This window comes from Lepidochelys olivacea (assembly GCF_965140295.1).
Source record: "Lepidochelys olivacea isolate rLepOli2 genome assembly, chromosome: 1".
Taxonomy (NCBI): Eukaryota; Metazoa; Chordata; order Testudines; family Cheloniidae; genus Lepidochelys; species Lepidochelys olivacea.
Genome location: NC_140411.1, coordinates 344,488,337 through 344,516,231, shown reverse-complemented (window position 1 = coordinate 344,516,231; position 27,895 = coordinate 344,488,337). Strand labels below are relative to the sequence as shown.

Below are 27,895 nucleotides of genomic sequence, written 5' to 3'. Positions count from 1 at the left end.
TGTGTGAGAAAGGAGTCATTTCTGGGCAATGCGTGGAAAATAGGATAAGCTGCAATCTCTTGACTGTAGCAGTTAAGAGGTGGGATGGGGAGAGTCAGATATGTGGCTTGTACAGGAGAAGTAAGTGACATGGTGAGGGAGGGGGTTGTGAGTTCAATCCTTGAGGGGGCCATTTAGGGATCAGGGCAAAAATTGGGGCTTGGTCCTGCTTTGAGCAGGGGGTTGGACTAGATGACCTCCTGAGGTCCCTTCCAACCCTGATCTTCTATGACTCTATTGGTGTCTCTGTCTAATAATGGCCATATTGTCTGGTTAGGCCTGTGGACCACATGTGCTGGCTCATAGTTTGTGAGAGTTTATAGCCCATATTGGAAATACATATGATATAAGAGAGGAAGATGAAGAGAATTTCTGGTAAGCAGTGTCAGGTTGGGCAGGGATAGAGGGGCAGATTGAAGGCTATTTCTGGAATATCCAATGTGACATTTTACACATGTTCCTTTTTAAAAAGAGATTATATAAACTATTAATATATTTGAATATGTATTTACTTGCCCTTAACTGGTGATTTCCATACTTTTAATTGTTTAGGTTTTTACCGCTAATGTTCTTCAAGATACATACATAGCAGCAACTTGAAATGAATGTGAAAGAAGTTCTTTGTCTGTTAATAACAATACAGCCCATATTCCGTATGCTATAGATCTTTTCCGAGCACTGAGAGCTCAGATAGCTTGGCTCTAGGCAGGAACCAGTCTGTCCCACTGCAATCCAGCTTGAGTGTTAAGGTGAAACATCTGCTACTTCCTTCACATATTGGATTTTAGTCTGTGAGCTTCCACCTCACTTTCCATTTCCACTCTTGCTGCTGTTATTAGAATGGACTTTGTCTTTTCAGTCTTTACTTCTTCTGTAAAACTCCTCCGTCTCCTGTAGCAATACAGTAAAATAACAGCCCTTGGTTAGAATCCAGCACCTCCCTGAAAGCTCCTTGGTAGAGGATAGAAGGGAGTGGATATTGAAGCCATCTGTTTGCAAACAAAACCTTGGAGCTCAGGTGCAACGTTCATTTAAAATATGCAATTATGATTTTAAAAATCGAAACAAATATTTTAAGCTTTAAACTGGAAATTGATCAGAAGTGGCCACGCAGCCCTGGGGCAAAGTTCCTTCCGTGTAAGAGCCTGCTTAGTAAACAGGCCCGGCTGCTGTTTCTGAATGGTTTGATGGTGCTCGCCCTATGTTAGGCACAAGGCAATAATGATGAAAAAGGCACCGAGAACTGCTGAGATCCTGCCTCGGAAAGGAAAGAGCACAGCCTGCTCGCCAAATACAGATGATAAGAAACACGACTGACAACAACTGATTCCATCATCTTATAAGCATCGTCATCCAAGACTGCCCCAGCAGTGGCCGGTACGACTGGCCCGGGGTTCCCTGAACTGCTCAGGTGGCCCCCGAGCCAGGTGCACCGGCCACTGCAGAAGTCACGGAGGTCACAGGAAGTCACGGAATCCATGACTTCTGTGACCTCTGTGACAAACTCGCAGCCTTACTGATGACTTATTACTGTTTAATTTATCAATTTGTTCTGAAACCTCCTCTATTGACACCTGAATCTGGGACAATTCCTCAGATTTGTCACCTAAAAAGAATGGCTCAGGTGTGGGAATCTCCCTCACAGCCTCTGCAGTGAAAACATATGTAACATTCATTTAGCTTCTCCACAATGGCATTGCCTTCTTTGAGTGCCCCTTTAGCACCTCGATTGTCCAGTGGCCCCACCAGTTGTTTGGCAGGCTTCCTGTTTCTGATGCACTTAAAAAATTTTTTTTGCTGTTAGTTTCTGTATCTTTTGCTAGTTCCTCTTCAAATTCTTTTTTTGCCTGTCTACTTATACTTTTATACTTGACTTGCCAGAGTTTATGCTCCTTTCTATTTTCCTCAGTAGTATTTGACTTTCAAACCTTAAAGGAGGCCTTTTTGCCTCTAACCGCTTCTTTTACTCTGTTGTTTAGCCAGGGTGGCATTTTTTTGGTATTCTTACTGTTCTTTTTAATTTGGGGAATGCATTTAATTTGGGCTGTGCATTTAATTTCAGCCTCTATTATGGTGTTTTTAAAAAGTTTTCATGCAGCTTGCAAGTCATTTCACTCTTGTGACTTGTCCTTTTAATTTCCATTTAACTAGCTACATCATTTTTGTGTAGTTCCCATTTCTGAAGGCCAGGCCTGCTGTGGTGGGCTTCTTTAGTATTTGCCCCAATTTAATTATACTCTGGTTGCTATTACCAAGCGGTTCAGCTATATTTACCACTTGGAGCTGTGATCCACTTAGGACTAAATCAAGAATTGCCTCTCCCCTGTGGGTTCCAGGAATAGCTGCTCTAAGAAGCAGTCATTAATGGTGTCTAAAACTTTATTGCTGTATCTTGTCCTGAGGTGACATGTACCCAGTCAATATGGTGATAGCTGAAACCCAGTATTGAGTTTATGTTTTTATAGTTTTTCTAATCTCCCTGGGCATTTCACAGTTACCATCAACATCTTGGTCAGCAGGTCGGTAATATACTCCTATTGCTATACTCTTATTATTCAAGCATGGAATTTCTATCCATAGAGATTCTATGGTACAGTTTGATTCATTTAAGATTTTTACTATATTTGACTCTATACGTTCTTTCATACATAGAGCCCAGGAATGCTGGAACAATGTGTACAGTGGGGGGGCTGAGAGCCATTGAACCGAACTGTAAACCCTGCATATGATGGAAACCACGTCAAGCCAGGGGGTGCTGCCACATCCCCAGCACCCCTAGATCCAGCACCTGATAGTGCCACTCCCACACCAGCATGACCTATCCTGTCACTCCTATATATTTTGTGTCCTGGTATAATAGTGTCCTATTGATTGTCATCATTCCACCAAGTTTCTGTGATGCCTGTTATATCAATGTTGTGAAATCCATCTTAAATCCAATGTATTTGCACCAATCAGACCTCATTTACCTCTTAGCAATGTTGTCCACTCATTATTAGACAACTTATTCCCCTATTGACACCTCTGCCTCACAGACTCATTTCCAAGAGTCACAGAGTAAGCAGTTTTATGTGCCCATTTCAAGCTTAGAAATGTTAATCCTGATTTTTTTCATTGTGCCTTTATTTAATATAGTTAATCATTTATGTAATAAAAAGAATACATCAATGAATCCTGCCTATGCTGCGTATGGAGTGATGTGGCTAATAACTCCATGCATGCTAGGGATTGTTTAGATTCAATTATCTCATTCCTTCTATGCCAGGCTACTTACCATAGTTTCAGTACGATGATCCACCCCAAAAGGATGAAAATGATTGGGAAGACAGTAGAGACAGCAACTTTTGAGGAGACACAAAAAATCAAATCTGTTAGCAGATGATATTGTCTGAAACACTGCAGAGTGATTAGCATGGTTCGAAAGAAAATAGCAGTTTCCCCAAAGTTAATTTAGAGAAATAGATGTCAGGAAAGGGATAGGAACTCGCCTCCCTGCACTATAGAGAAAGAGAGAGCTAGCTGTATCCCAGCACCACGACAGCGCTGTTTACTCAGCCCTCCTGCAGAGCTCCGACAGAAGGGCCAGAGAGATCCATATTAAGAGCATTCACCACTGCAGTTATGGCGAAGCCATTGTAAAATAGCCTTGGGATACAAATGCCCCTATCATGGGAAATATTTGTGATGCTATTTACTCTGTTCATTTAATTTCATTCCATCACTCCCACTTATTACTTGTCGTGGGTAGTACCCATAGTAGCACCCAGAGGTCCCAGTTAAGACCAGAACCCATACATACACATAGTGAGAGACAGTTCCTGTCCCAAACACCTTACAATCTAGTTGCTTGGCTGACACAGTTTCGGTTTGATTTGTATAGTTTTAGGGGTACTGGCTTCATGGGTGAGAGCTGCACCTTTCTCTGCGATCCTTATAGAGCCAAGTTCACTGTCAGTTCTCAGCAAATTGATTTTCAATGGGACTCGGGCACCTAACTCCTTTAGGTGCTAAAGTTTCCACCCGAAGTGGCTTAAATGCTTATGCCCCCTTTTACCACCCTGAACAATGTATGTCCTTCTTTGGGGTTTACATCTGTCACAGAATAGTAGGTGATTATTGTGTGGTGCAAAATGTTCCTTAGTTCTGATTGTGCTGGGTCCCTTAAGGGAAGTCAAAAATTTAAAGGGGGAAAGTGACTGTCCTAAAGGAGGGAGAAATACCACCAATGAATGAGCTGAGCCTGGTGTACCTGTGACAGGCAACATCACCGATGGGACATGGGACAGCTCTGATGTAGCTAAAAAGAGAGAAATTCCTGTTGTTTAGTGTGCCGGGTCCCTTAAGGGGAGTCACAAATTTAAAGGGGAAAAGTGACTGTCCTAAAGCAGGGAGAAATATCATCCATGGATGAGCTGAACCTGGTGTACCTGTGCAGACATGAAGCATCACTGGTGGGACATGGGATGGTTCTGATGTATCTAAAAAGAGAGAAATTCCTGTTGTTTAATTATTGATGTATTGCTTCCAATGAGGGTTGAACATTCATGCAAATCAGAGTCGTGCTGAGGTGGGCACTTGCATCTGAGAGCTCACTTTCATCACACAGAGATGTTATAATTGCCATGTTTGCTTTTTAAACAACCAATCAACACTTCCAGCCTGAGAGTGTGCCCAGTCTACTGCCTGTTATACATGGATGCGACGTAAACTGCAGCATCCAGTGAACTGAGATCGATCTCACCAAGAGGCTCAGTATTATTCCATGTCAGCTTGGAGAGGAAGGATGGTCCAGCCATTAGGCCTCCGACTTAGACATTAGGAAACCAAGATTCAATTCCCTGTTCTGCTACAGGCTTCTTATGTGACATGAGGCAAATGACTTAGGCCTAGATTCATAACGGTACTTAGACTCCTAATTTCCACAGAAATCAATTATAGATCTGGGCCTTAACCTCTGTGTGCCTCAGTTCCCCATTTGTAAAATAGAGGCCATAGTACTGCCCTGCTTCATAGGGGTGTTGTGGGAATAAATACATGACAGACTGTGAGGTGCTCGGATACTATGGTAAGGGGGACTGTATAAAGACCGTATATAGATCTGCCTACAGCCCACTGAAGTCCCTAAACCCCCAGTGCTACAAGAGGGGCTCAGATGAGACATCATTTTCTGAAGCTTTCACGTGCGTGACCTAGTGTCAGTGTGTTGTGGGATGGTGGATTTGCTCTGAGTAGTAGCAGTTAATGCTGCTGGATTGCGGGTTTGGAGACCTCATCTATGATAAGGAGACTTTTTCCCTTGTCTGGCAGTCGCGTGTCTGGAGAAACTGGGTCTGCACAAGGGTCAGGCACAACCTAGCCCCAAACTGATCTTTACTTTTGCTGGTAGCCATGTGCCTAAGGTGAAAGAAACCCAACACTACACTGCAGCATGGCATTTCCTCTTCCCTTTCCCAGGGGTGGTTTCCACATCCCAGTCAGAAGCTCTGAGGAGTCCCCATATTTCCCTACACCTGAGGCACTGAGGCACAGCCAGCTGGAGATGGCTGGTACCTGCACAAAGGGGAATGAATCTGAGCTGGACCTAACACCTCATTCATCAAGGACTAGTCAGTGCCAGAGCACCCCATCCTACCTGTTATTGGAATTGGTTGTGTCATCTCTTCTCCACTCCTGCTGTCATTAGTGCACAGCAGACTTAGCCTTGTCCAGAAGATTTTCCCACTCTCTTCCTTACACGTGCTGATATCAGAGGTTGGGGGTCGAGCATCATAACCTCTCAGACACTTGTAATGCAGTTCCTGACCTACGGCATAATGTGTCATCGTAGGTGTGGCATGTTCCACAGGGCTGGGTATCCCACAATAACCTATGAAATCCAAAGGAGGCAGACAGTTAGCTAGGTGCTATTTTTATCCCATTGTGGCTATTATCACATCAGCGAGATTTGCAAAGGCACAACATGGGCCTACCTGGAGAAAACCAGCCTCTCCCAATTTTTTGGGGCAATATGAAAAATACTGCCATTTGATCACACAGTAACAACTGCTCCTAGCAAGTGGGATTTATAACCGCTCTGTCTGAATCAAAGATGACAAAATCTAATAGAAAACATTAAAGGGTGGGATTTTGAAAATACTCAACATTGGACTTTTTCTTCTCCCATGGAAGTCAATAGGAGAAATATGTTACAGTAATTAATGAGTGGTACCTGCTGTGTCAGATGGCACTATGGTGACTGGATTCTCAGGTGCACTGCTCTGTGGTTTTCTTTCTGACTGCTGTGAAGTAGCCATGGAGACCCCTATGGAGAAGATTAAGCTTAGTGTTTTTTTCTGTAAGAGAAGTTGATATTCTATAGAATCATAAATGGAAAAGCCCCATTTGATTGCGTAGGCCAACCCCTGCCAGTACAGGGTTGTTCCTTACAGCGCATAATCTGCTTCCACATAATTCAGAGTATTCCATATATGCCTTCTTAGACCTTCCTCTGAAGCATCTGGGTCTGGCCCCTCTCAGTTTACTGGACTAGATAGACCATTGGTCTGATCCAATCTGGCAATTCCTATGTTCTGGTGGGGTCTAGTTTAAAAAGTCGCAAGTGGCAGGGTTTCCACTATCTACATAGAGAGACTGTTCCACAGCCTAGTACACCATATTTCAATCCCAGGAAACTTTCCTTATATTTAACCTAAATATTCCCCATTCTTAGTTTGAAGGTAAACATAATTGTTTCCTTACTTGGTGTGTTCCTGTATTGGTTAATTGTGCATAACAGGATTAGATATAAAGAAAAAGCATGTGGCACCCAGGTGGCTTTGCTATACAAGCCTGTGATTTACCTTTCCAGAGATGACATCCCTAAATCCATTTCCCTTCTAAAGTACAACAAAACAGGACAAATTCAGCCCTGGTGTATCTCAGTTTAAATCAATGGAGGTGCCCCCATACTCCAGAAGAGCAGCATGTGGGTCAGCACATGTGATGGCCTCCACTGTCCATTCTTACTGATGTCTATGAGTGTACACAACAACAACCACAGACCACAATGGAGCATCCAACACGTTACTGAAGCACAGGGCTCCTAGCAAAGAAGACAGGAACCATGGGTGTGCCCCAGGGGACACAGAGACAGATACACGTTTCCTCCACCAGAGCAGATTGAAATAGATTGCATCAGGTAAGAGGGAGTTTGCTCTTTGTTGAAGAAGAATGAGTCGGTGATGGGGGCAGGGTGTTGGAGGGAGTCATGACAAGGAAAACCCATTGTGGCCTCACTGACCCTGGTCCCATGGAACCAGCAAAATTAACATCCAAACCTCTGCTAAGTAGATCAGGAGGCATGAAGGCTCTACTGTGGCCAGAAGAGACTAAACCAGAGCAGCAGCAGTGTGAGAAAGGTATAAGGAAATAGCAAGTCCTCCTCCCACTGGTCCAGTTGTATTGGGCAGCTAGTGAGGTTTGCGTTTGATTTGTATGGTTTTAGACGTGGTAGCTTCTTGGGGCAGGAACCACATCTTTCTCTGTGATCCTTTCAGGACTGAGTTTGCTGTCAGCCATCAGCAAATAATAAATTAATAGATTCCCACCATAAGGAAATTTTCCCTGATATGCTGCATGTTGATTCTAGAACTGGGACTGAGAACCAGAGCCACTCTGGAATTAGGATGGTTAACATTGTATAAACACCCAGATAAATAAAGAGCAGTTTGGATTCATATTCAGATCCAAATTTTCCCAAAGTTCAGAGCTGCGGTTTTGGTCTGGGCCCATCTCTGTTTTGTTCCTGACAGAAACTTTGTCCTCTGACAGGTACCATATGTCTTTCACTGTGTAAGCTGTGTGGTTCCACTCCTTCTATTCACTCAACTTGTAGGTTTCAGAGTAGCAACCATGTTAGTCTGTATCCGCAAAAAGAAAAGGAGGACTTGTGGCACCTTAGAGAGTAACAAATCTCCCCACTGTATTTTCCACTGAATGCATCCGATGAAGTGAGCTGTAGCTCTCGAAAGCTTATGCTCAAACAAATTTGTTAGTCTCTAAGGTGCCACAAGTCCTCCTGTTCTTTCAGCTTGCAGTATGACTCTAAATTGGTCAGTTTCACTTTCTGGTTAGAGTCTGTTTTACTTTCCTTTTCTTATGCACTAGCTCAACCCTGTGGTGTTTCCAGCTCTGCAGGAAATGTTTATTAAATAGAAATAATAAAAAGAACCCTTTTTTAAATTTCATTGTACACACTTCTATGTATATTAAGTTTTGTATTGTCAGTGGGAGTCAATATCTGGGTGGTGGGTTTGCCTGGGAGAAGTAACAATACAAAACATAATTCATTAGCACAGTGTTGTGTGGCCACTACAAAAGCTAAATCAATTGAAAATTGCCTGTGCATATAGGAGATGTGGTTAGACCTAGCAGGAAGGATGATAATTACTTACGTGTACATACAGAAGTTTTTGTGGTCCAGTGAATGAGCCCAGTATCATTAATACAGACAATTAAATTACTCTCCCCGATTGTCCTTTTATAGCCATCTTCACACTTGTATCTCCCCTTGCTGCCCAGCATGACCCTGTCAATGATAATCTCAGCAAACTCAATGTAGTGTGGGGCGGGGCACTTCCCTGCAAAGAGAGAAAAGGTCCATTAGGGTAATAGTAAATGACTCGAGGGCTTTGAATAACTTTGATTTTAGACAGCCAGGGAGGAACGATGGCCATATGGTTAGGGCACTAGATTATTTCCATTACTACAAATGGGGGATCGCATGTTTGATTACCTCCCCCCGTCCTGTGCATTGTTCCTAGGTTCTGCCATCTCATAGTTGGTTTGGAAGCTGAAAGAATCACTGCAGAAGTAAACTAATGATGTGGGGCCTGATCCTGCTCTCAGTCACCCTGATATAAATCACAAGCTTCGCATAAGGTAATGGAATTATAAACAAGGAAAATAATTAAAAATGAGGGTGGAGGTGGAGTGTTAAAGGGCTTACCCCCCGTGACCAAGGGAAATGAAATCCCAGCCCAGATAGAAAGCGACCATGGGAAAATCCAGTCCAAGGTGCCAATAACACGGTGCTCTCCTTTAGAGAACTACATTTTCAGGGTACAGGAAATGATGATAAAACCCAGGCTGGATGGAAAATGACACCCAGAATATCTGTTCCAGATCAGCGGGGGCTCCCTTTAATGGTCTCTCCACTTTCCACTGAGTGGCTGGTGCAGCTGCCTCTTAGGATGGGGCCCTAACCCACTAGATAGCTTCATTTGATCAGGTTCTACCAACTGTGGGTCGCAACCCAAAACCGTCAAATTTGCCAAAGGGTTGCAGGGCTCTCTGGCCTCAGCTCCCCGCTCAGGGCATTGTGATCTGGGGTATGGGGTTGCACCACTGCTCCGGTTTGGCTCAGTCCCCCACCCATCATGATGCCAAATTGAATAAATTGCATTGTGATCCCATGTGCCAGGTTGCAATGCCACTCACAAAAATTTGGCTCAGCTAGCTCCACATTAGGGTTTGGGACAAACTTGAGCAGTGCAACCCCAGAGCGGGGAGCCAACTCCAGCCAACCATGGGGGGACAGGAGCAGTTGGTGTCATGTTCTCTAGCGAGTACCAGACTCCCGATGTACCTTCTGCCCTACAACCAGGCAAATACCCTGCTGTCATACTAGCTATCCTGGCCTCCAGATAATCTCCACTGCATTCTCAGTCCCCTACTCCTTCCTCCAGACCCTCCACTTTGCCCCAGGACTCCAAATCTTCCCCACTCCTTTACCTTCCTCCCGACATTGGCCATGCAGGGGACTTATGTGTTTTTGGGGGAACTCTTGTGTTTATCAGCTTATCTAAGCTGGTAAAGATAAGCTTAGGAGGTTTTCATGCAGGTCCCCACATCTGTACCCTAGCGTTCAGAGTGGGGAAGGAACCTTGACATCTTGGTTCACCGGTCCTCCCTCTGACCCCCATATCATCCCCCCACTGCACCCCACAACCCTCTGCCCTCCAATTCCTTCCCCAGCCCTCCAGAATCCCCAACTGCTTCCTCACTACATCCCCCAGGCTCCCCACTATCCCCACTTCACCTCCAGGCCCACAAATCCCCACCTGCCTCTTACCCTCTGCTCCCCATCAACAGTGGGAGGAGCTGTGTGTTTTGGAGACATCTCTCAGCTCACTGTCCCTCTCCCCAGTTGCTGGTGGCGGTACCCCAGATATCTCCCTGATGAACCCCTGCTGGGGGCAATCAAGTCTGGAGGGCATCTTGGGCATGATCTGGGTCATGACAAGCCATCAAGGTTTACAAATGGGCCCTGAGCCCCCGAAGGTTGAGAACCACTTGTCTAATCTATCTTAGTGTAGTACCAAAGCTCCAAAACAACTAAAATAGTCCATGGGTACCTGCTAATAGCAGATAATTAAGCTCTGGGATGTTTTTGCCAAGTGTTATAAGGAAGACGTATTGAAAACTCTGCTTTTGAGAAGAGTTCTCAAGTACTTGAGTGGGTCTTTGTTTACTGTGCTCTGAGAAGCCAGTCGTGCTCCCTCTTCCATAAATGCAGAGGGGCCCATGGCAGTGGAATCGGGACTGTTTGGCTGAGTAGAGGGTGCGGGAGAATTTGGGGTACCATGGAGAGAGTTTCAGAGTAACAGCCGTGTTAGTCTGTATTCGCAAAAAGAAAAGGAGTACTTGTGGCACCGTAGAGACTAACCAATTTATTTGAGCATAAGCTTTCTTGAGCTACAGCTCACTTCATCGGATGCATACTGTGGAAAGTGTAGAAGATCTTTTTATATACACACAAAGCATGAAAAAATACCTCCTCCCACCCCACTGTCCTGCTGGTAATAGCTTATCTAAAGTGATCACTCTCCTTACAATGTGTATGATAATCAAGTTGGGCCGGCCCAACTTTTGTGTGTATATAAAAAGATCTTCTACACTTTCCACAGTATGCATCCGATGAAGTGAGCTGTAGCTCACGAAAGCTTATGCTCAAATAAATTGGTTAGTCTCTAAGGTGCCACAAGTACTCCTTTTCTTCATGGAGAGAATGTGGACCTCTTGTGTGCTGCAGAGTTCTGCTCCTTGGTGGCTGATCACCCTCACTGTTAAAAACTGGTGCCTTATTTCTCATTTGAATTGGTCTGGCTTTAGCTTCCAGCCATTGTCTTTTGCTATGCCTTTCTCCACTAGATTCAACAGCCCTTTCATACCCAGTATATTCTCCCTGTGAAGGTACTTATACACCATAATTAATTCACCAATCGTCTCTGACAGAAATGGTTTACCAAGATCCAGACAGAGGATCAGGTCCAGTTGAGGCAGGAAAATCACCCTAATCTTCCCTTCGATTCAGGGACAGAATTCTAAGAAAGGGCTCCCAGGACACAGGGGTAGTCCCTTCCAACACACCTTTGAGTCAGTGTGGGATGACTTGCTTGCTGATTTTTTTTTCCTTCAGAGTCTGTGGCTGTCAAACCAGCACTAAATTAATGTAAAACATCTTTAAACTATAGGACAGAACTTTTCTATTCTGGATTTTTAATTTCTTCTTCAAGGGTGTTCTAGCGTTTGGGGGGATGAGAAACAACAGTTTCTTGTGACGACATAGATTGTAATCCATGATGCACAGTGAGAAGAGTTTACTATTCAAATATCATTTCAACGGCCAGTGGAGCAGGAGGGAGGTGTGGGGTAGGTGTAGAGAACCGTCATGTAACTCAAATCACACCTGAGCCCCAAAATAGGTCCATAAATGGCTGTTAATGCCTATCAAAGCTTTTGAACATTTTGGCCTTTTATTATTTTTACTTTAAAAAGTTCTCCATACAAAGTTTTACCTCCCAGGCTCCGATGGCTGCTGCCATTCACTCCATCAGTAAGATTATTAGCTTCCTACAGGAGGAGGAAGGGCTATTGGGAGAATCCTGATCCTGGGAGTTTTGTCATTGGCTTCAGTGGAGTCAGGATTTCACCCCTCGTCTTTAATCCATCAGAGAAGGAATCTGCCTGGCAATCACTGAGTCTCAGCACTGTTTACTCCCACTCCCCAGTAGTAAGGATGATGCTGTTGAATGAATTTCAGAGCCCAGTTAGGTGGGGTTGGTTCGACTCTCTCTCGTTTGCTCTGAGAAAGAAGCAATGCAGGAGACAGAAGGCTCCATGGTGGCTGGGAATGGCTAACAGGAGCAATATCTGTGTGATCTCATGCCCTGCCCCCTGCTGGCTGGGCTCAGATTACACCTCCCGATCCTGCCTAGCAGAAGCCCAGTGTGAAATTCAAGTAACATTACCTCAATACAGAGGAATATTCATGACCAGTTTCTTTTGTGGTGGCTCCCAAATATAAGGGTCAAAAACACTGTAAAAATTATTTAGAAATATTCTGGCCCATTTTTCCATTTCCTTAGATTCAGACATTATTTTTCAAAGTTCATATTCTGACACTTGTAAATACTGGTAGTTAAAAGGCAATTATTTATCAGGAACAATTTCTAATATTGCGTTTAAGTATTTTATTTTCTTAATGAAATTAAATAAACATATATTCTAAAGTTAAACTTGACCTCTGCATCAGTACTTGCATCCCTAATTGTATGGTGTAATGTTAAAAAAACAAGGATATTCCAGCACAAAGTCATTGTACCGGGTAATAGTTACAACCACCACTAAGCAAAACAATAAAAAACTAAGAGATTCACAGTTCTGTCCCCATGCACTGAACAGCAGCCAACCAACAACCGCTTATAGTGAGAAAGGTGCAAACCTAAAAATAATTAATCCAGAAAACAAGGACTGTTATGACAGCAGCAAATGACATCCAAATATAACTCTCAGTCACCTAGGATTAATTAAGAATGGGTCGTATTAATGCAAGTAGGGAGACAGGATCAGGCTTCGCTGTAGACCCAGTGTTAGATGAATGCAATTCCCAAATGAGGTGCTGGAATCATTTGCTCCGGGTCCCTGAATCTTGAGAAACTCAAAGATGGGATTCTGGACGTGGAGGGCTATCTTAGTAAGGGGTGCTGTGTTAGGAAGGGCAAGTGATTAATCCATTAGAGAGAACCTGCCAAGAAGAGGGGGTGATCTGTAGACGGAGGGTCTTCAGTCGATGTAGGAAAAGAAAGAAAAGACAAATGTGGTCAGTGGCTATTTATCTGTAATACTCATTGCAAGTTGCTATGATGAGACTTCCCTACTCACCACCTCCCCCATTTCCTGTGACAAGAAACAATAATGTAACCCCCTCAGAGGATTAGGGCTAAGAAAGGGTCTCAAACTCCAGACAGCCCTCCGTCTTTAATTCTTCTTGCCTTCTACCCCTGACTCCTAAGATGTCCTCTCTGAGTAGATAATCATGGCCTTGCTGACATTACTTCTAGCCATGGAAATCAGTGATTTCTAAACCCAGTGCTATGATGTAATTTTCCAGGTTCCTCTTCTTTACTTTCACTGTCACCTACTGTTGTCTCACTTTGTTCTTTTTTCTCCCCGCTCTGTACTCTGCTGCGTTACTGAAAGCTGGGGGCGAGTGAGCACACAGGAGGAAAGGGAGGAAGAAGGCAAAGAGATCCATTGTGCACAAATGATCTGAACTGTTTTAATGTCTTCAGTCCACCTATATGTCTACATTGTTCAAGGATTTGCCTTGTATAAGCTAGCAGCAGATTGTGGCTTCTAGAGAAGCTGCTGTACCCGAAATAGTTAACCACATGCTTTACCACAGACTGTCAGGGTGATTAAAATTAAAGAGTTATCAGATGAGAGACATTTCGTGAACATGTACTCTCACTTTCCCTTAAAGCTAAAAGCACGGTTCCCTCGAGACTTCAAACACCTCTTTGAAGCAGCTGGTAGATCTGAATCTCACCAAACAGCATTCCAATCTACATCTCTTTAAGTTCTTAATAAAAACCCACAACATTTTACCTACTCATTGTAAAGGGCAACTGCTCGCTTATCTGGCAAGCTGGTGAGATGCCTGGGGTTCTGCTGAGCTGCTGTGCACCATACTGCACAAAAAATGACACTTGTAACTGATTGTGGACAACACCTCCACCCACTCTGCCGCTCAGACCCATAGTGTGGGTGTCACCTTCACCTTGGCCCTCTCTCTGGATCCTCACAGCGAGGCTGTGTCCAGATCTTTCCAAGTCTTCCTGTACAACATCTCTAAAAACCAAACTTTCTTCTCCATCCACACAGCTAAAACTCTCATCCAGACTCTCAGCATCTCACAGCATCCTTTTCTGTGGCCTTGCCATGCAATCTTGCCCCACCAATATCCATTCAGAATGCTGCTGCATGGATCATTTTCCTACTTCATCCCTTTGACCGTGTCACCCCTTTCTTTGCTTCCATTAACCATGTCGCCCTTCTCCATTGCATCAGACATAAACTACTTATCTTCGCTTTCATGGCCATGGGCAACAGGTATCATAGGCTGGGGGAGGCTGAGCCTCCCCAAACAGCCAGGTGTGGCCCCGCCCACACTCCGCCCCCAATCCCCCTCTTGCTTCCTGCTCTGCGGACGGCTCTTCCTCTGTGTCATGGCCCTAGCTGGGGCTGGTGCTGGAGCTGTGCTGCCTGCTCTCCTGGTGCACCAGGGGTGGGGAGGCTGGGGCCATGCTGCCCAGCACTCCGGGGCTTTGGGGACTGGGTCGGTGCTGCCTGGACTCCTGGCCCTCTGGGATTGGGGCCGTGCTGCTACCCTCCTGGTGCTCCAGGGTTGGGGAGGCTGGGGCCATGCTGCCCAGCACTCCGGGGCTTTGGGGACTGGGTCGGTGCTGCCTGGACTCCTGGCCCTCTGGGATTGGGGCCGTGCTGCTACCCTCCTGGTGCTCCAGGGTTGGGGAGGCTGGGGCCATGCTGCCCAGCACTCCGGGGCTTTGGGGACTGGGTCGGTGCTGCCTGGACTCCTGGCCCTCTGGGATTGGGGCCGTGCTGCTACCCTCCTGGTGCTCCAGGGTTGGGGAGGCTGGGGCCATGCTGCCCGGCACTCCGGGGCTTTGGGGACTGAGTCGGTGCTGCCTGGACTCCTGGCCCTCTGGGATTGGGGCCGTGCTGCTACCCTCCTGGTGCTCCAGGGTTGGGGAGGCTGGGGCCATGCTGCCCGGCACTCCAGGGCTTGGGGGACTGGGTCCGCGCTGCCTGGCCTCCTGGCCCTCTGGGCTTGGGGCCGTGCTGCTCACCCTCCTGGCGCTCCGAGGCTGGGGGCACTCTGGGGCTGGGGGCGCTAGCCTGGGGCGGGAGCCAGATGGCAAAGTGGGGGGGGATCTGGGCTCTGGCAGGGGGGCGGAAGGGATGGGGCTGGGGGGCTAGCTTCCCTGAGCCAGCGGTTCTCTCGCCGCCCATGTTCATGGCCTTTCGTGATTTATCCCCATGCTACCTATCATCTCTGTAAGAACATAAGACAAGCCATACTAGGTCAGACCAAAGGTCCATTTAGCCCAGTATCTTGTCTTCTGACAGTGACCAATGCCACATGCTTCAGAAAGAATAAACGGAACAGAGCAGTTTTGAGTGATCCATCTCCTGTTGTCCACTGCTTGACCTAGCCTCCATGAATTTATCTAATTCTTTAAAAAACCCAATTATACCTTTGGCTTCCCAACATCCGATGGCAAAGAGTTCCACAGGCTGACTGTGCGTTGTGTGAAGAAGTACTTCCGTTGGTTGGTTTGACACCTGCTGCCTATTAATTTCATCAGGTGACCCCTAGTTCTTGTGTTATATGAAGGGGCGAATATAAACTTCTTTATTCACTTTCTCCGTATCACTCATGATTTTATAGACCTCTATCATGCCCTCCCCTTTGTCATCTTTGTTGCTGTTCTCTCTGTACCTTTTCCAGTTCTAATATATATTCTTTGCGATGGGGCTGCCAGAACTGCACACAGTATTCAAGATGTGGGCGTACCATGCATTTCTGGCATTATGATATTTTCTGTTTTATTATCTGTCCCTTTCCTGATGGTTCCTAACTTTCCGTTAGCTTTTTTTGACTGCCACTGCATATTGAGTGGATGGTTTCAGAGAACTATCCATGATGAGTCCAAAACCTCTTTCTTGAGTGGAAAAAGCCAGTTTGGACCCCATCATTTTGTATGTACAATTGGGATTATGTTTTCCAATGTGCATTACTTTGCATTTATCAATACTGAACTTCATCTAACGTTTTGTTCCCCAATCACCCAGTTTTGTGAGATCGCTTTGTAAATTGCCACAGTCAGCTTCGGACTTAGTTAGCTTGAGTAATTTTGCATTGTCTGCAAATTTTGCCACTTCACTGTTCAGCTCCTATGTCAGATCATTTATGAATACATTGAACAACACTGCTCCCAGTAAACATCCCTACTGGACCCTACCATTTACCTCTCTCCACTGTTAAAACTAATTATTTATTCCTACCCTTTGTTTCCTATCTTTTAACATTAGAAGACTTTCCCTCTTATTTGCTGACTGCTTAGATTGCTTAAGAGCCTTTGGTGAAGAACCTTGTCAAAGGCTTTCTGAAAGTCTAAGTACACTATATCGACTGTATCACCCTTGTCCATATACTTGTTGACACCCTCAGAGAATACTAATATATTGGTGAGGCATGATTTTCTTTGACAAAAGATGTGTTAACTCTTCCCCAACCTGTTCTGTTTATCCATGTATCTGATAATGCTGTTCTTTACTGTAGTTTCAATCAATTTGTCTGGTACCCTGTACTAAAGTTAGGCTTACCCGCCTGTAATGTCAGGATTACTTATGGAGCCTATTCTAAATATTGGTGTAACATTAGCTACCCTTCAGTCATCTAGTACAGAGGCTGATTTAAACAGTAGGTTACATACCACAGTTAGCAATTCTGCAATTTCATATTTGAGTTCCTTCAGAATTCTTGGGTGAATATTATCTGGTCCCTGTAATTTATTATTTTAATTTATCAATTTGTTCCAAAAATCTCCTCTATTGACACCTTAGTCTGGGACAGTTCCTCAGATTTGTGACCTAAAAAGAATGGCTCAGGTATGGAGAACTCCCTTACATCCTCAGCCATGAAGACCAATGCAAAGAATTCATTTAGTTTCTCCACAATGTTCTGGTCTTCCTACACTGCTCCTTTAACATCTTGATCATCCAGTGGCTCTACTGACTGTTTGACAGTTTCCTGTTTCTGATGTATTTAAAAATATTCTTGCTCTTAGTTTTTGTGTCTGAGGCTAGGTGCTCTTCAGACTCCTTCTTGGCCTGCCTTATACTTTTATACTTGACTTGCCAGAATTTATGCTTCTTCTTAGTTTCCTCACGAGAATTTGACTTCCAATTTTCACAGGATGCCTTTTTGCCTCTAACCACCTCTTTAACTTTTCTGCTTAGCCAGATTGGCATTTATTTTTGGTCCTCTTATTTTAATATTTTTAATTTGGGATATACATTTAGTTTGAGCCTCTGTTAAGGTGGTTTTAAAAAGTCTCCATGCAATCTGCACGCATTTGCCCCTTGTGACTATTCTTTTTAATTTCCATTTAACTAGCTTCCTTACTTTTGTGTAATTCCCCTTTTTTAAGTTGAATGCTACCAATATGCAATAGAGGTGTTGATTCCTGCTTCTGCTCTGCCAATGATGCTAGTTTTTGTCACTCACTTGTTACATTTTAAACAAGCACCTTTGTGCTTTTTCCCATGCTGTCCATCACATTTAGGGGGAGAGCTACATAAACATCTGCAAAGCCATTTCATTGTCTTCTTTCAAATCCCTCCTTTGAAACTCTCCTTTGTATCCATCTGCCTGTCTGTCTGTTTATAGCTACCTGTTGTCTTATTTTCTTATAGTTAGATTACACGCTCTTGGGGCAAGGACTGTCTTTTTTTGTTCTGTGTTTGCACAGCCTCTAGTGCAATGCGGTCCATAATCGGGGCTCCTAGGGGCTAGGGTAGTACAAATAAATAATAATAATAATAATGATTGTCCACTCAATATTGCTCATCTTCCAATGGAACTGTGATTTGAATATTGGGCCTACAGGGCGCCCATTGGTTTGGCATGTGGGTGCATTACCGATTAAAACTAACTGCAATTTATAATTCTAATCAGACAAGTGAGGATCAGAATTCCATTGTGTGTCCCCCTTGGTAATCCTCCAGAGCCTATTTTGAGTAAAGGAAGTAAAATTCTCAGGGTTTCTCTGTTTTCTCTTTTATTCCTATGCCATGTATGCTACATATGCCTTAGTTTTTAATGTTGACATTTCTTAGCTGGTTAGGACTTAATGTGAATAGTTCTGATTTGGTATTTTGTGAAAGTATACATATTTAATAACATGACAACATTTACTAAACATACTGAGTACAATATGGTTATTAATGCATTTTTCATTGTTCTTCTACAGTCTTTCTAACCTGCTATTCAAAACGCAAGACGGGTGAGGTAATATCTTTTATTGAACCAACTTCTGTAGGTGACAGAGAGAAGCTTGTCAGCCATACAGAGATCTTTTTAGCTCTCTGTGGCTCAAAAGCGTGTTTTTCTTACCAAAAGAAGTTGGCCAATAAAAAATATTACCTCACCTACCTTGTCTCTCTAATATCCAACACGACTACAACTATACTACATATAACATTCTATTCAGTCCATCAGCAGTTCTATTAGGACAGCATCTAGAATGGTTGGAATTTTCTTGAGAAGAAATGCCTCAGGAAAGGCTCTTACTCTGGTCAGAACTAGGGAAATGGAACTATACCCAAAATGTTAAAAGAAGAAAAGTTATCTATACTTTGTCAAACCTCAAGTATTTTAATTCTAGGTTTGTGAGACTGTTCAGGTCATTTCTGGTTCACAATTTTAAGGACAGAAAGAACCATTAGATCATCTAGTATGACTTTCTGTATACCACAAGCCATAGAATTTAATCTCATTACTCCTGTATTGAGCCCATTGACTTGTATTTGACTAAAGCTTTTCTAGTTAATAATTAATCAACTCACTAATAATGCTCAAGCATCAAGTCTAAGGCATCACATGGAGTCACATAGCATGTTACTTCGAAGGTTATCAAGCATCTATGTACATTTTGGGGCATTTATACTGGAAATTATGGTTTCACAATATACAAAAGTTATGTTACAGCCCTTTGAAAAAAGTCACTGTTTCCTGACACACCACTACTGCCCTGTAAAGCTGTTATGTTATGGCTGGGGTTTCCTTGTTTGCTTTTGACAGCATTGTTCATATGTTCAGAACATACCTATACACAACGAATGCTGAAGGAAGGACTTTTGCTGTTGTTTAGAAGGATCTTTTAACTTTTTGGGTTGAGCAAGTTGGTCCACTGGACCTGACATACTTTCAAATTAGTAAGGAGCTCTTTGAAAAACTACTTGTTTCCTACACTATCTTTTGGCTAATGCTTACATATAAGGAATAGTAGAGGTGATTACCTCTTAATGATAATAATCTCTCCTTTTCTTAGGGCCTTTAATCCAAATGAATCCCAAAGTGGTTTACCAATGTTACTGATTTGTACAAATTACACATACATTTCTCCTATTACATAGTCATCTACCTAATCTATTTCTTTTCTCATTTCCTTGGGTGAACTGTACCAAAAGTTGAGCAGTGTAAAGCGACACTAACAACAAACTGGGACAGGAAGTGAAGATTAACTCAAGTTGGATTTAGAAGGGAAATTTAGGTATCCCGAATGTATTTAGCTATATTCAGATTTGGTTAGGACATTGAAGCTAACTCCTCTGCTCTAGCATAAGTGCTATGGGATTTTTAATGGTCATAACCACCATTTTATAGCTTATTCAAGAGATGTTAATGCCAGGAGCTCATTGTCTGCTACCAGCATGACGCTGTCTAAGAGGAAAGAATGACGTCTCAGTACCAACATCACTTCCTTTAGCATTTGGTTCCTTCCCAGAAGTTTCCCATCTAGGTATACTATTGAGTTGTCCCAAAATGTTTTAGTTGTTGAAATCTGATAAGATCATGGCTTTAGAATGTTTGCCAATTGCATGGCTACTTCATACCAATATTTGAGTTAGAGGACTGGTTTGATATAGGAATCCAGACAGAAAGTCAACTATTTTTGACCAAAATAGGTGAGAGGGGAAATCTGACAGGTATTTATAGTACTAGGTAGACACAACATAGCGAGTCAGATGCTGTGGTAATCTTAACTCAGAATTTGTTTTTTTTTTTCTTCCGTGGATTTGTGACACTAGCTTTGACATGGTTTGATGCAGAATATAAAACTGTAATATACAAAATAGGACATTTTTTCCCTGAGTACACGGGTGGGGAACAGTAGCAGGCTGGCAGCTCTGAAGACTTACGCAGAAATTGTTGGAGAAAACAATACAGCAGACAGAGACACTCAGATAGTTCAGAAGTAAAGAAAACCTTTCCAAAGAGATAGCAAAAACTCACCCCTGTATCAAAATCCAGAGAGTCCCATAAGAAGCTATCTGAGGTGCTCATTTGATGCTGTTTCTGAAACTATATCATCTCTAGATGGTATCCAACAATTGAAATTGACCTGTGAAGAGGGAGAACTGATACCCATCTGCTGGACTGAAATGGTAACTACTGAGCTTTGAAAACTTTTCCCAACTATTTTTGATCTAAAAGTAAAAAATGGGTGTCTGTTCTGTCTTTGTAACTTTCCCCCCCTGAAGTTGTTTTGTTTTATTAATGTCACTTGTTATTTATACAGGTAAACAGAGATGGATCTGAGCTGTGAAGTTTGGGTCCAGTACTGAAGTTCTCTGAAGTTTGGGAGTGTTTGTATCTGAGGTGTTGGACCATGTGTGTTGTAATATATGTAGTACTTAACCAAATCTCATGAGAAGACAAGCTCCTTTCCTCAAGGAATTTACAATCTAACAAACACAAATAAAATAAAAATGAGAAAATCAGGCATAGGCATGGCGAACAGCACCAGAAAGGAGATCAGCACTGAAAGGCTAGGAGAAACCTACAGCTCCTTGCAGCATAGAAGAGACAGGTCTCAATTGTAATGACTATACAGGTGCGTCTTTATTCAGTTTCCTGGCCCTAGATAGGTCCGGCAGTTCACTCTGGCTCTCTAGCTCATGGACTAACTAAACATGACAAGCCTGATTCACCATTGCCTTATACCTTGTGTCATCATTTAAGTGGTACAAAGTGAGGGCCCTTTGGGTGCGAAATGCCACCACCAGCATACATGAGTGAAGGCATGTGGCTTGGTAGTATTTTACATGCACTTTACAGAGCTATACGTGACTCCAGAAAATCTGGCTCCGTTTGTGCTGCTTAGTATCACTACATATAGTGCCCCTAACTCCTGTCCTGTGCTAAGCAGCCATGCCAGGGACCGCTGACCAAAGGGCACATTTTTTAAAAGGTGTGTTAAGGAAGAAAAGGAGAGTACTCAATATACGGTCAAGAGGGAAATTGTTCCAAGCACCAAGAGCTGTGTGGAAAAGGCACAAAGCAAAAGACGGGAGAATTTATTTTCTATTCTGTCCTTTTTTGTTTCTTATACCCCTCTGATCATTGTGGTAAAACCAAAGAGCTTGTCCTTCTCCAGGGTAACTGTTGAGTACATTGCAGCAGCAGCATACTCATTTGGTATTGAATAGATCGTGTGAGCAGCACATTTATTGGGGCATTAGCATTTTCAGTTTTGAATAGACTTGACCACATATTTACTCAGATGTGGCCTTTGTAACATTGGCCTCATCTGTGTTCATGCCCACAGGTAAAGGTCACTCTGCTAAGTAGGAGATCTGGCTATGAAAAGTATGTGCATGCACATAGATTCAAACCCTATTCTTTGGCATTAACCTCCTCAATTTGGGGGTTTGGTTGGGTTTTGGCGGGGGTAGGGTGGTAATAGAACATCACCTGTGAGACGAATTGCTCTGGGTGACAAACATATGGCCAGAATATAGGGGTGGTTGGGGAATACATACTCCAACCTTGGATAATACTGAAAAAACCTATGAGTCACACTAGTTTGGTTTGAAATGGTAGGGAAAAAAGTCTAAGAACAGTGCCTTACTGAGTGATGTCCACCTCACAACAATAATCAGAGCCATTCGGTTTTTCACTGTCAGTCTCAGCAAGGAGATCAAGGATTGAATAGGCATTATTCATTATGTATTTATACCTTGTAATGCCCCTGCCATTTTACAAAATAGAGAGTAAAGCATCTTCCCTGACCTAGAGGGCTGAAGCTTTAAAAATGAGAAGATAAAGGAAAGCCATCAGTGCAGATAAGGAGATGAGGAGATCATTGCTGAAGAGAATAAGGTGGGACGGAGTGGGTTGTGAGGAAGGATTTGAACCAGGTGAGAGGAAATCTGGCAAACAGGAACGGGAAATTGTCCTAAAGTTCACAGCCAGGCCTGGGAGATCGAGGCAAAGGGCAGCAAGAGACAGAAAGCCAGTGTAGGAATTCAAGGAGCGGGGGCTATCAGTGCAGTGGAATAGGTTTTAGCAGAGTTTTGGACTGACTGGAGGGGAGAAACAAGGACACTAGAGAGGAGGTTACAGTTATCAAGGCGAGTGTGTCCAAAGTCATGGGCATGTGTTTTTAACAATGGAACTTTAGTGACAGACTGGATATGGAGTTAGAAGGAAAGAGATGAGTCAGAGATGATACCATAATGGTGAGCTTGGGAGATGGGAAAGCTGACGAAGTTACCGGTGGTGTCATGATAAGGGAAGTGGTAGAAGAGGATTACACTGGATAATAAGAAACTGGAGTACACTCAGGCCCTAATGGGGCAAGAGGAAATTTCTTCATCAAAGTGGAGATACTTTAGAGAGTCCCTGTCTGTAGCAACTTCTACCTTTCCTAGACCATCAGATCAGGGGGCTGGCAGTCTTTTAGTACAGAGCAAGGTATATTTTTATATTGGGCATTTACTGGATAAGGGCCGCTGCAACTGGGAGTCCAAGGGGTTGCTATAAAGTAGCTTTCTCTCAGGTCAGCCTACTGAGAACTTTGTGTATGTGCTTGATCATTTAACATTTTATGTAACATCCAGATACCATGGTGATGCGAATTGTGTACAAATACAATTACAGATACATACTTTGTGTATACATTTCTGAGAACTGGTACTCTACATTTTAAATTAAATTCTCACTTTTTTATTTTAGTCCTTACTGGGTATGAGCCACACATTGATACAGTATATTAAAATTCAAAGGAATCTTGACAAATGGGACCACTGGGCTATAGACAACAAAATGAAATTCAACAGAGACAAATGTAAGGTGCTACATTTAGTGAAGAGAAACCGAATATACAAATATAGAATGAGGGATAACTGACTCAGCAGCAGTACTGCTGAGAAGGCTCTGGGAGTTGTGGTGGATCACAGCCTCAACATGAGTCAACAGTGTGATGCTGTGGCAAAAAAAGTAAATGCAATTTTGGGTTGCATTAACAGAGGCATAGCATGCAAGTCACAGGAGGTGACAGTATCGCTTTACTCAGCGCTGGTGAGGCCTCAGCTGGAGAACTGCGTCCAGTTTTGGTCCCCGCTATATAGAAAGGATGTAGAGAAACTGGAAAGAGTCCAGCGGAGGGCAACAAAAAGAATTAGGGGACTGGAACACATGACTTATGAGGAGAGGCTGAGGGAACTGGGATTATTTAGTCTGCAGAAGAGAAGAATGAGGGGGGATTTGATAGCTGCTTTCAACTACCTGAAAGGTGGTTTCAAAGAGGATGGCTCTAGACTGTTCTCAATGGTACCAGATGATAGAACAAGGAGTAATGGTCTCAAGTTGCAGTGGGGGAGATTTAGGTTGGATATTAGGAAAAACTTTTTCACTAGGAGGGTGGTGAAACACTGGAATGCGTTACCTAGGTGGTGGAATCTCCTTCCTTAGAAGTTTTTAAGGTCAGGCTTGACAAAGCCCTGGCTGGGATGATTTAATTGGGGATCGGTCCTGCTTTGAGCAGGGGGTTGGACTAGATGACCTCCTGAGGTCCCTTCCAACCCTGATATTCTATGATTCTATTCTATGATTCTATGAAAGGGTCCAGAGGCGAGCAACAAAGATGATCAAAGGGATGGAATGCAAGCCATACAAGCAAAGGCTGGAGGAACTGGGTATGTTTAGTTTGGAAAAAGGGAGATTAAGGAGGGACATGATCACAGTCTTCAAATACTTGAAAGGCTGCCATAAAAAAGATGGAGAAAAATTGTTCTCTCTTGCCATAGTGGTCAGGACAGGAGGCAACAGGTCCAAACTCCAGCAAAGCAGATTTAGATTAAATCTCAGGAGAAACTTCCTAATGGTAAGAACAGTAGGACAATGGAACAAACTGCCTAGGGAAGTCATGGAATCTTCTTCATTGGAGGTTTTCAAAAAGAAGCTGTACATCCATCTGTCTTGGATGGCTTAGACATAACAAATCCTGCATTTGGCAGGGGGTCAGACTAGATGACTGTTGCGATCCCTCCTAACCCTATGGTTGTATGATTCTATGATTCTTTATTAATTTAAGATGATTAGTTGTATTGCAAGCTCTTTGGGGCAGGAACTATCTTATTTGTCCTGTGTTTGTACAGAACCTAGCACAATGGAGTCCTGGTGTGTGTCTGGGGCATCTTAAGTGCTATCACAACACAAACAATAAATAATAAGAAGGTAAGAGACAGTATGCCCAATGAACCAGAAGACAGGAGACATGGGTGTAACTTAAATAAGTCAACGATCTCTCTCTGCCTCAGACTCTTCATCTATAAAATGAGGGAAATGATGCTTGCCCACATTTTGGAAAGCTCTTTGAGAGCCACAGATGAAAAGTGCTAGCTGAGAACTAAGTATTTTTATTTTCATTCCCCTTCCAGAAATTTTCATTTTTGACGGTGTATTTGCCCAGAAACCCTGTGCTATATGAACTGTGCAACAGAATTTATTTCATTACATTGATCTGCAATACTGAGAGAGCTGGAAAATCGAAGGATAAATGCGGTGCCACGGGCCCGGTAGGCGCAGTGATTACAAAGAGACATTGTCAAGTCTGGCCCATAATTTGGCCTACCCTCTTTTTAGTTCTATGCATTTGCAAGAGTCCTTACTGTCCTTGACATGTTCCCCATCAGAAAGAAAACAACACACTAACACCTACAGTACTCCGAGACAACCCTACAATAAATAAACTGGAGGGGAAAAGATTTTGGTAAAGAATCATAGAATCATAGAATATCAGGGTTGGAAGGGACCTCAGGAGGTCATCTAGTCCAACCCCCTGCTCAAAGCAGGACCAATCCCCAATTAAATCATCCCAGCCAGGGCTTTGTCAAGCCTGACCTTAAAAACTTCTAAGGAAGGAGATTCTACCACCTCCCTAGGTAACGCATTCCAGTGTTTCACCACTCTCCTAGTGAAAAAGTTTTTCCTAATATCCAACCTAAACCTCCCAACTGCAACTTGAGACCATTACTCCTTGTTCTGTCATCTGCTACCACTGAGAATAGTCTAGAACCATCCTCTCTGGAACCACCTCTCAGGTAGTTGAAAGCAGCTATCAAATCCCCCCTCATTCTTCTCTTCTGCAGACTAAACAATCCCAGTTCCCTCAGCCTCTCCTCATAAGTCATGTGTTCCACACCCCTAATCATTTTTGTTGCCCTTCGCTGGACTCTCTCCAATTTATCCACATCCTTCTTGTAGTGTGGGGCCCATAACTGGACACAGTACTCCAGATGAGGCCTCACCAATGTCGAATAGAGGGGGACGATCACGTCCCTCGATCTGCTAGCTATGCCCCTACTTATACATCCCAAAATGACATTGGCCTTCTTGGCAACAAGGGCACACTGCTGACTCATATCCAGCTTCTCGTCCACTGTCACTGCTAGGTCCTTTTCCGCAGAACTGCTGCCTAGCCATTCGGTCCCTAGTCTGTAGCGGTGCATTGGGTTCTTCCGTCCTAAGTGCAGGACCCTGCACTTATCCTTATTGAACCTCATCAGATTTCTTTTGGCCCAATCCTCCAATTTGTCTAGGTCCCTCTGTATCCTATCCCTGCCCTCCAGCGTATCTACCACTCCTCCTAGTTTAGTATCATCCGCAAATTTGCTGAGAGTGCAATCCACACCATCCTCCAGATCATTTATGAAGATATTGAACAAAACCGGCCCCAGGACCGACCTCTGGGGCACTCCACTTGACACCGGCTGCCAACTAGACATGGAGCCATTGATCACTACCCGTTGAGCCCGACAATCTAGCCAACTTTCTACCCACCTTATAGTGAATTCATCCAGCCCATACTTCTTGAAATTGCTGACAAGAATACTCTGGGAGACCGTGTCAAAAGCTAGAGTTACGTTTCAGTTTCAAAGGGCATTATTATCAAGAGAATAACAAAATGAAGTTAAAAATTATGAAAGTATCGGGACAGGCATTCAAAGTAAGTACAGGAAGCGAAGGGAAGAGGGGGTGTAATGCAGGAGAGATAACTATATGGAAATATCTTAAGTTAATTTTCTATATTTATAAATTCATCACAGAATTCAATTGCAGACTTCAGTATGAAATGCAAGTGTTACACACCCCTCAGTTTTTCCGTGATTCTAAGAAAGGCGTCTGATAAATTCAGATCTCAGACTGTACTCTCCCAGTGGGTACTCTCCCAAGGCACAGTAATACAAAGAACATGATACACAGGACTTGACTCATCCCAGAACTGATTCCATTTACGTATCTCCTGCTGAACATTTCACAGTGAGACTGTCACATGCATCATTTAAAATCATGTAAGGGAAGCTGGCATTTCATTTGACCATTAAAATGTCTCCATTTAATAAAAAGATGCAGATGTTTCAATGCATTATTCTCTGAAGATAAAATTGCCTGGAGATTAAACATTTTGTTTATGAGTAGACTGGGGCAACAGCCAGTTCAAGTTGTTCCGTTATATACAATACAATCTCCTCGCAAAATTACAATTGCTTTTCTAGTACAATTTCAGTATCCAGTGCTGGAAGTGAGCAATTAGCAATACAATCTTCAGTTCGTCTGAGTTTCCATGAAAGAATTTCTTTCTGAATTTCTTACCCATCTCTTACCTCTGAAGCTGGAAATCCTTGAGATGTTTAGAATAGAAATATCACAGGTACTGACTTTATAGACATCTTTGCATTCAAACATACTAATTCAGACTCAAACACTGGCACCAATTACTTACGTATTACATAATTTCTTAGTGTACATGAATACCCCAACAGGTAATACTAATATAAACCTGTAGTGTGAGGTGAATGGTTAATCTAATTTCTTCTAGAATGAATAGGAAGCATTTATTAAAGGGGTGAAAAAGCATAATTGGTATTAATCACATCTGTAGCAAACCTTGATTATGTATCTGCTACTGGCAAGTACACCAAAGTCACTTGCAAGTTATCTGAGGAGGCTATTGACATTTCAATTTCTATTTTTATATTTCCTAAAGTTTCATGCAAAATGGAAAAAAAAAATTCAAAGAGCTATTTGCACTAGAAGAGTGCTTAGGATTCCTTTGATCTGCCCACTGTTCCAGTGATGGGTTAGAAGAGTCATATGTTACTCAGACAAAACATGAATGTTCCCACTCTGGATTGTCTCCAGTTGATGGTTTGTGGGCACATTTCTCTTGCTTCCTTAGAATACTAAGCTCCTTTAATCTACTAACCTCTTGCCTTACCTTAAAGCAGTCAGCGTGTCAATAACCTACGCCAGAGCAACCAAGCAATAGTAAACCTGGTTTTACTTTCCAGAAAGCAGCAGTGATCTCTTACCATTTCCATGTCCAGTTGCCTCTCCGGATCTGAGCATGGCCCACAACAAAAGAAAAATGAGCTCCAT

General features: G+C 43.2%; 1 protein-coding gene across 1 annotated transcript; it reads right to left on the bottom strand.

Annotated features, from left to right (window-relative positions):
* Positions 1–809: 809 nt before the first annotated feature.
* On the bottom strand, positions 810–27,895 carry LOC311515751 (interleukin-2 receptor subunit alpha-like; the record flags this gene model as incomplete). The annotated part of the gene is made up of 8 exons (XM_084619053.1): positions 810–930; positions 3,314–3,380; positions 4,289–4,336; positions 4,467–4,517; positions 5,672–5,905; positions 6,248–6,340; positions 8,472–8,657; positions 27,829–27,895. The coding sequence occupies 8 exons, from the start codon at positions 27,893–27,895 to the stop codon at positions 810–812; spliced, it is 867 nt and encodes a 288-aa protein (XP_084475179.1).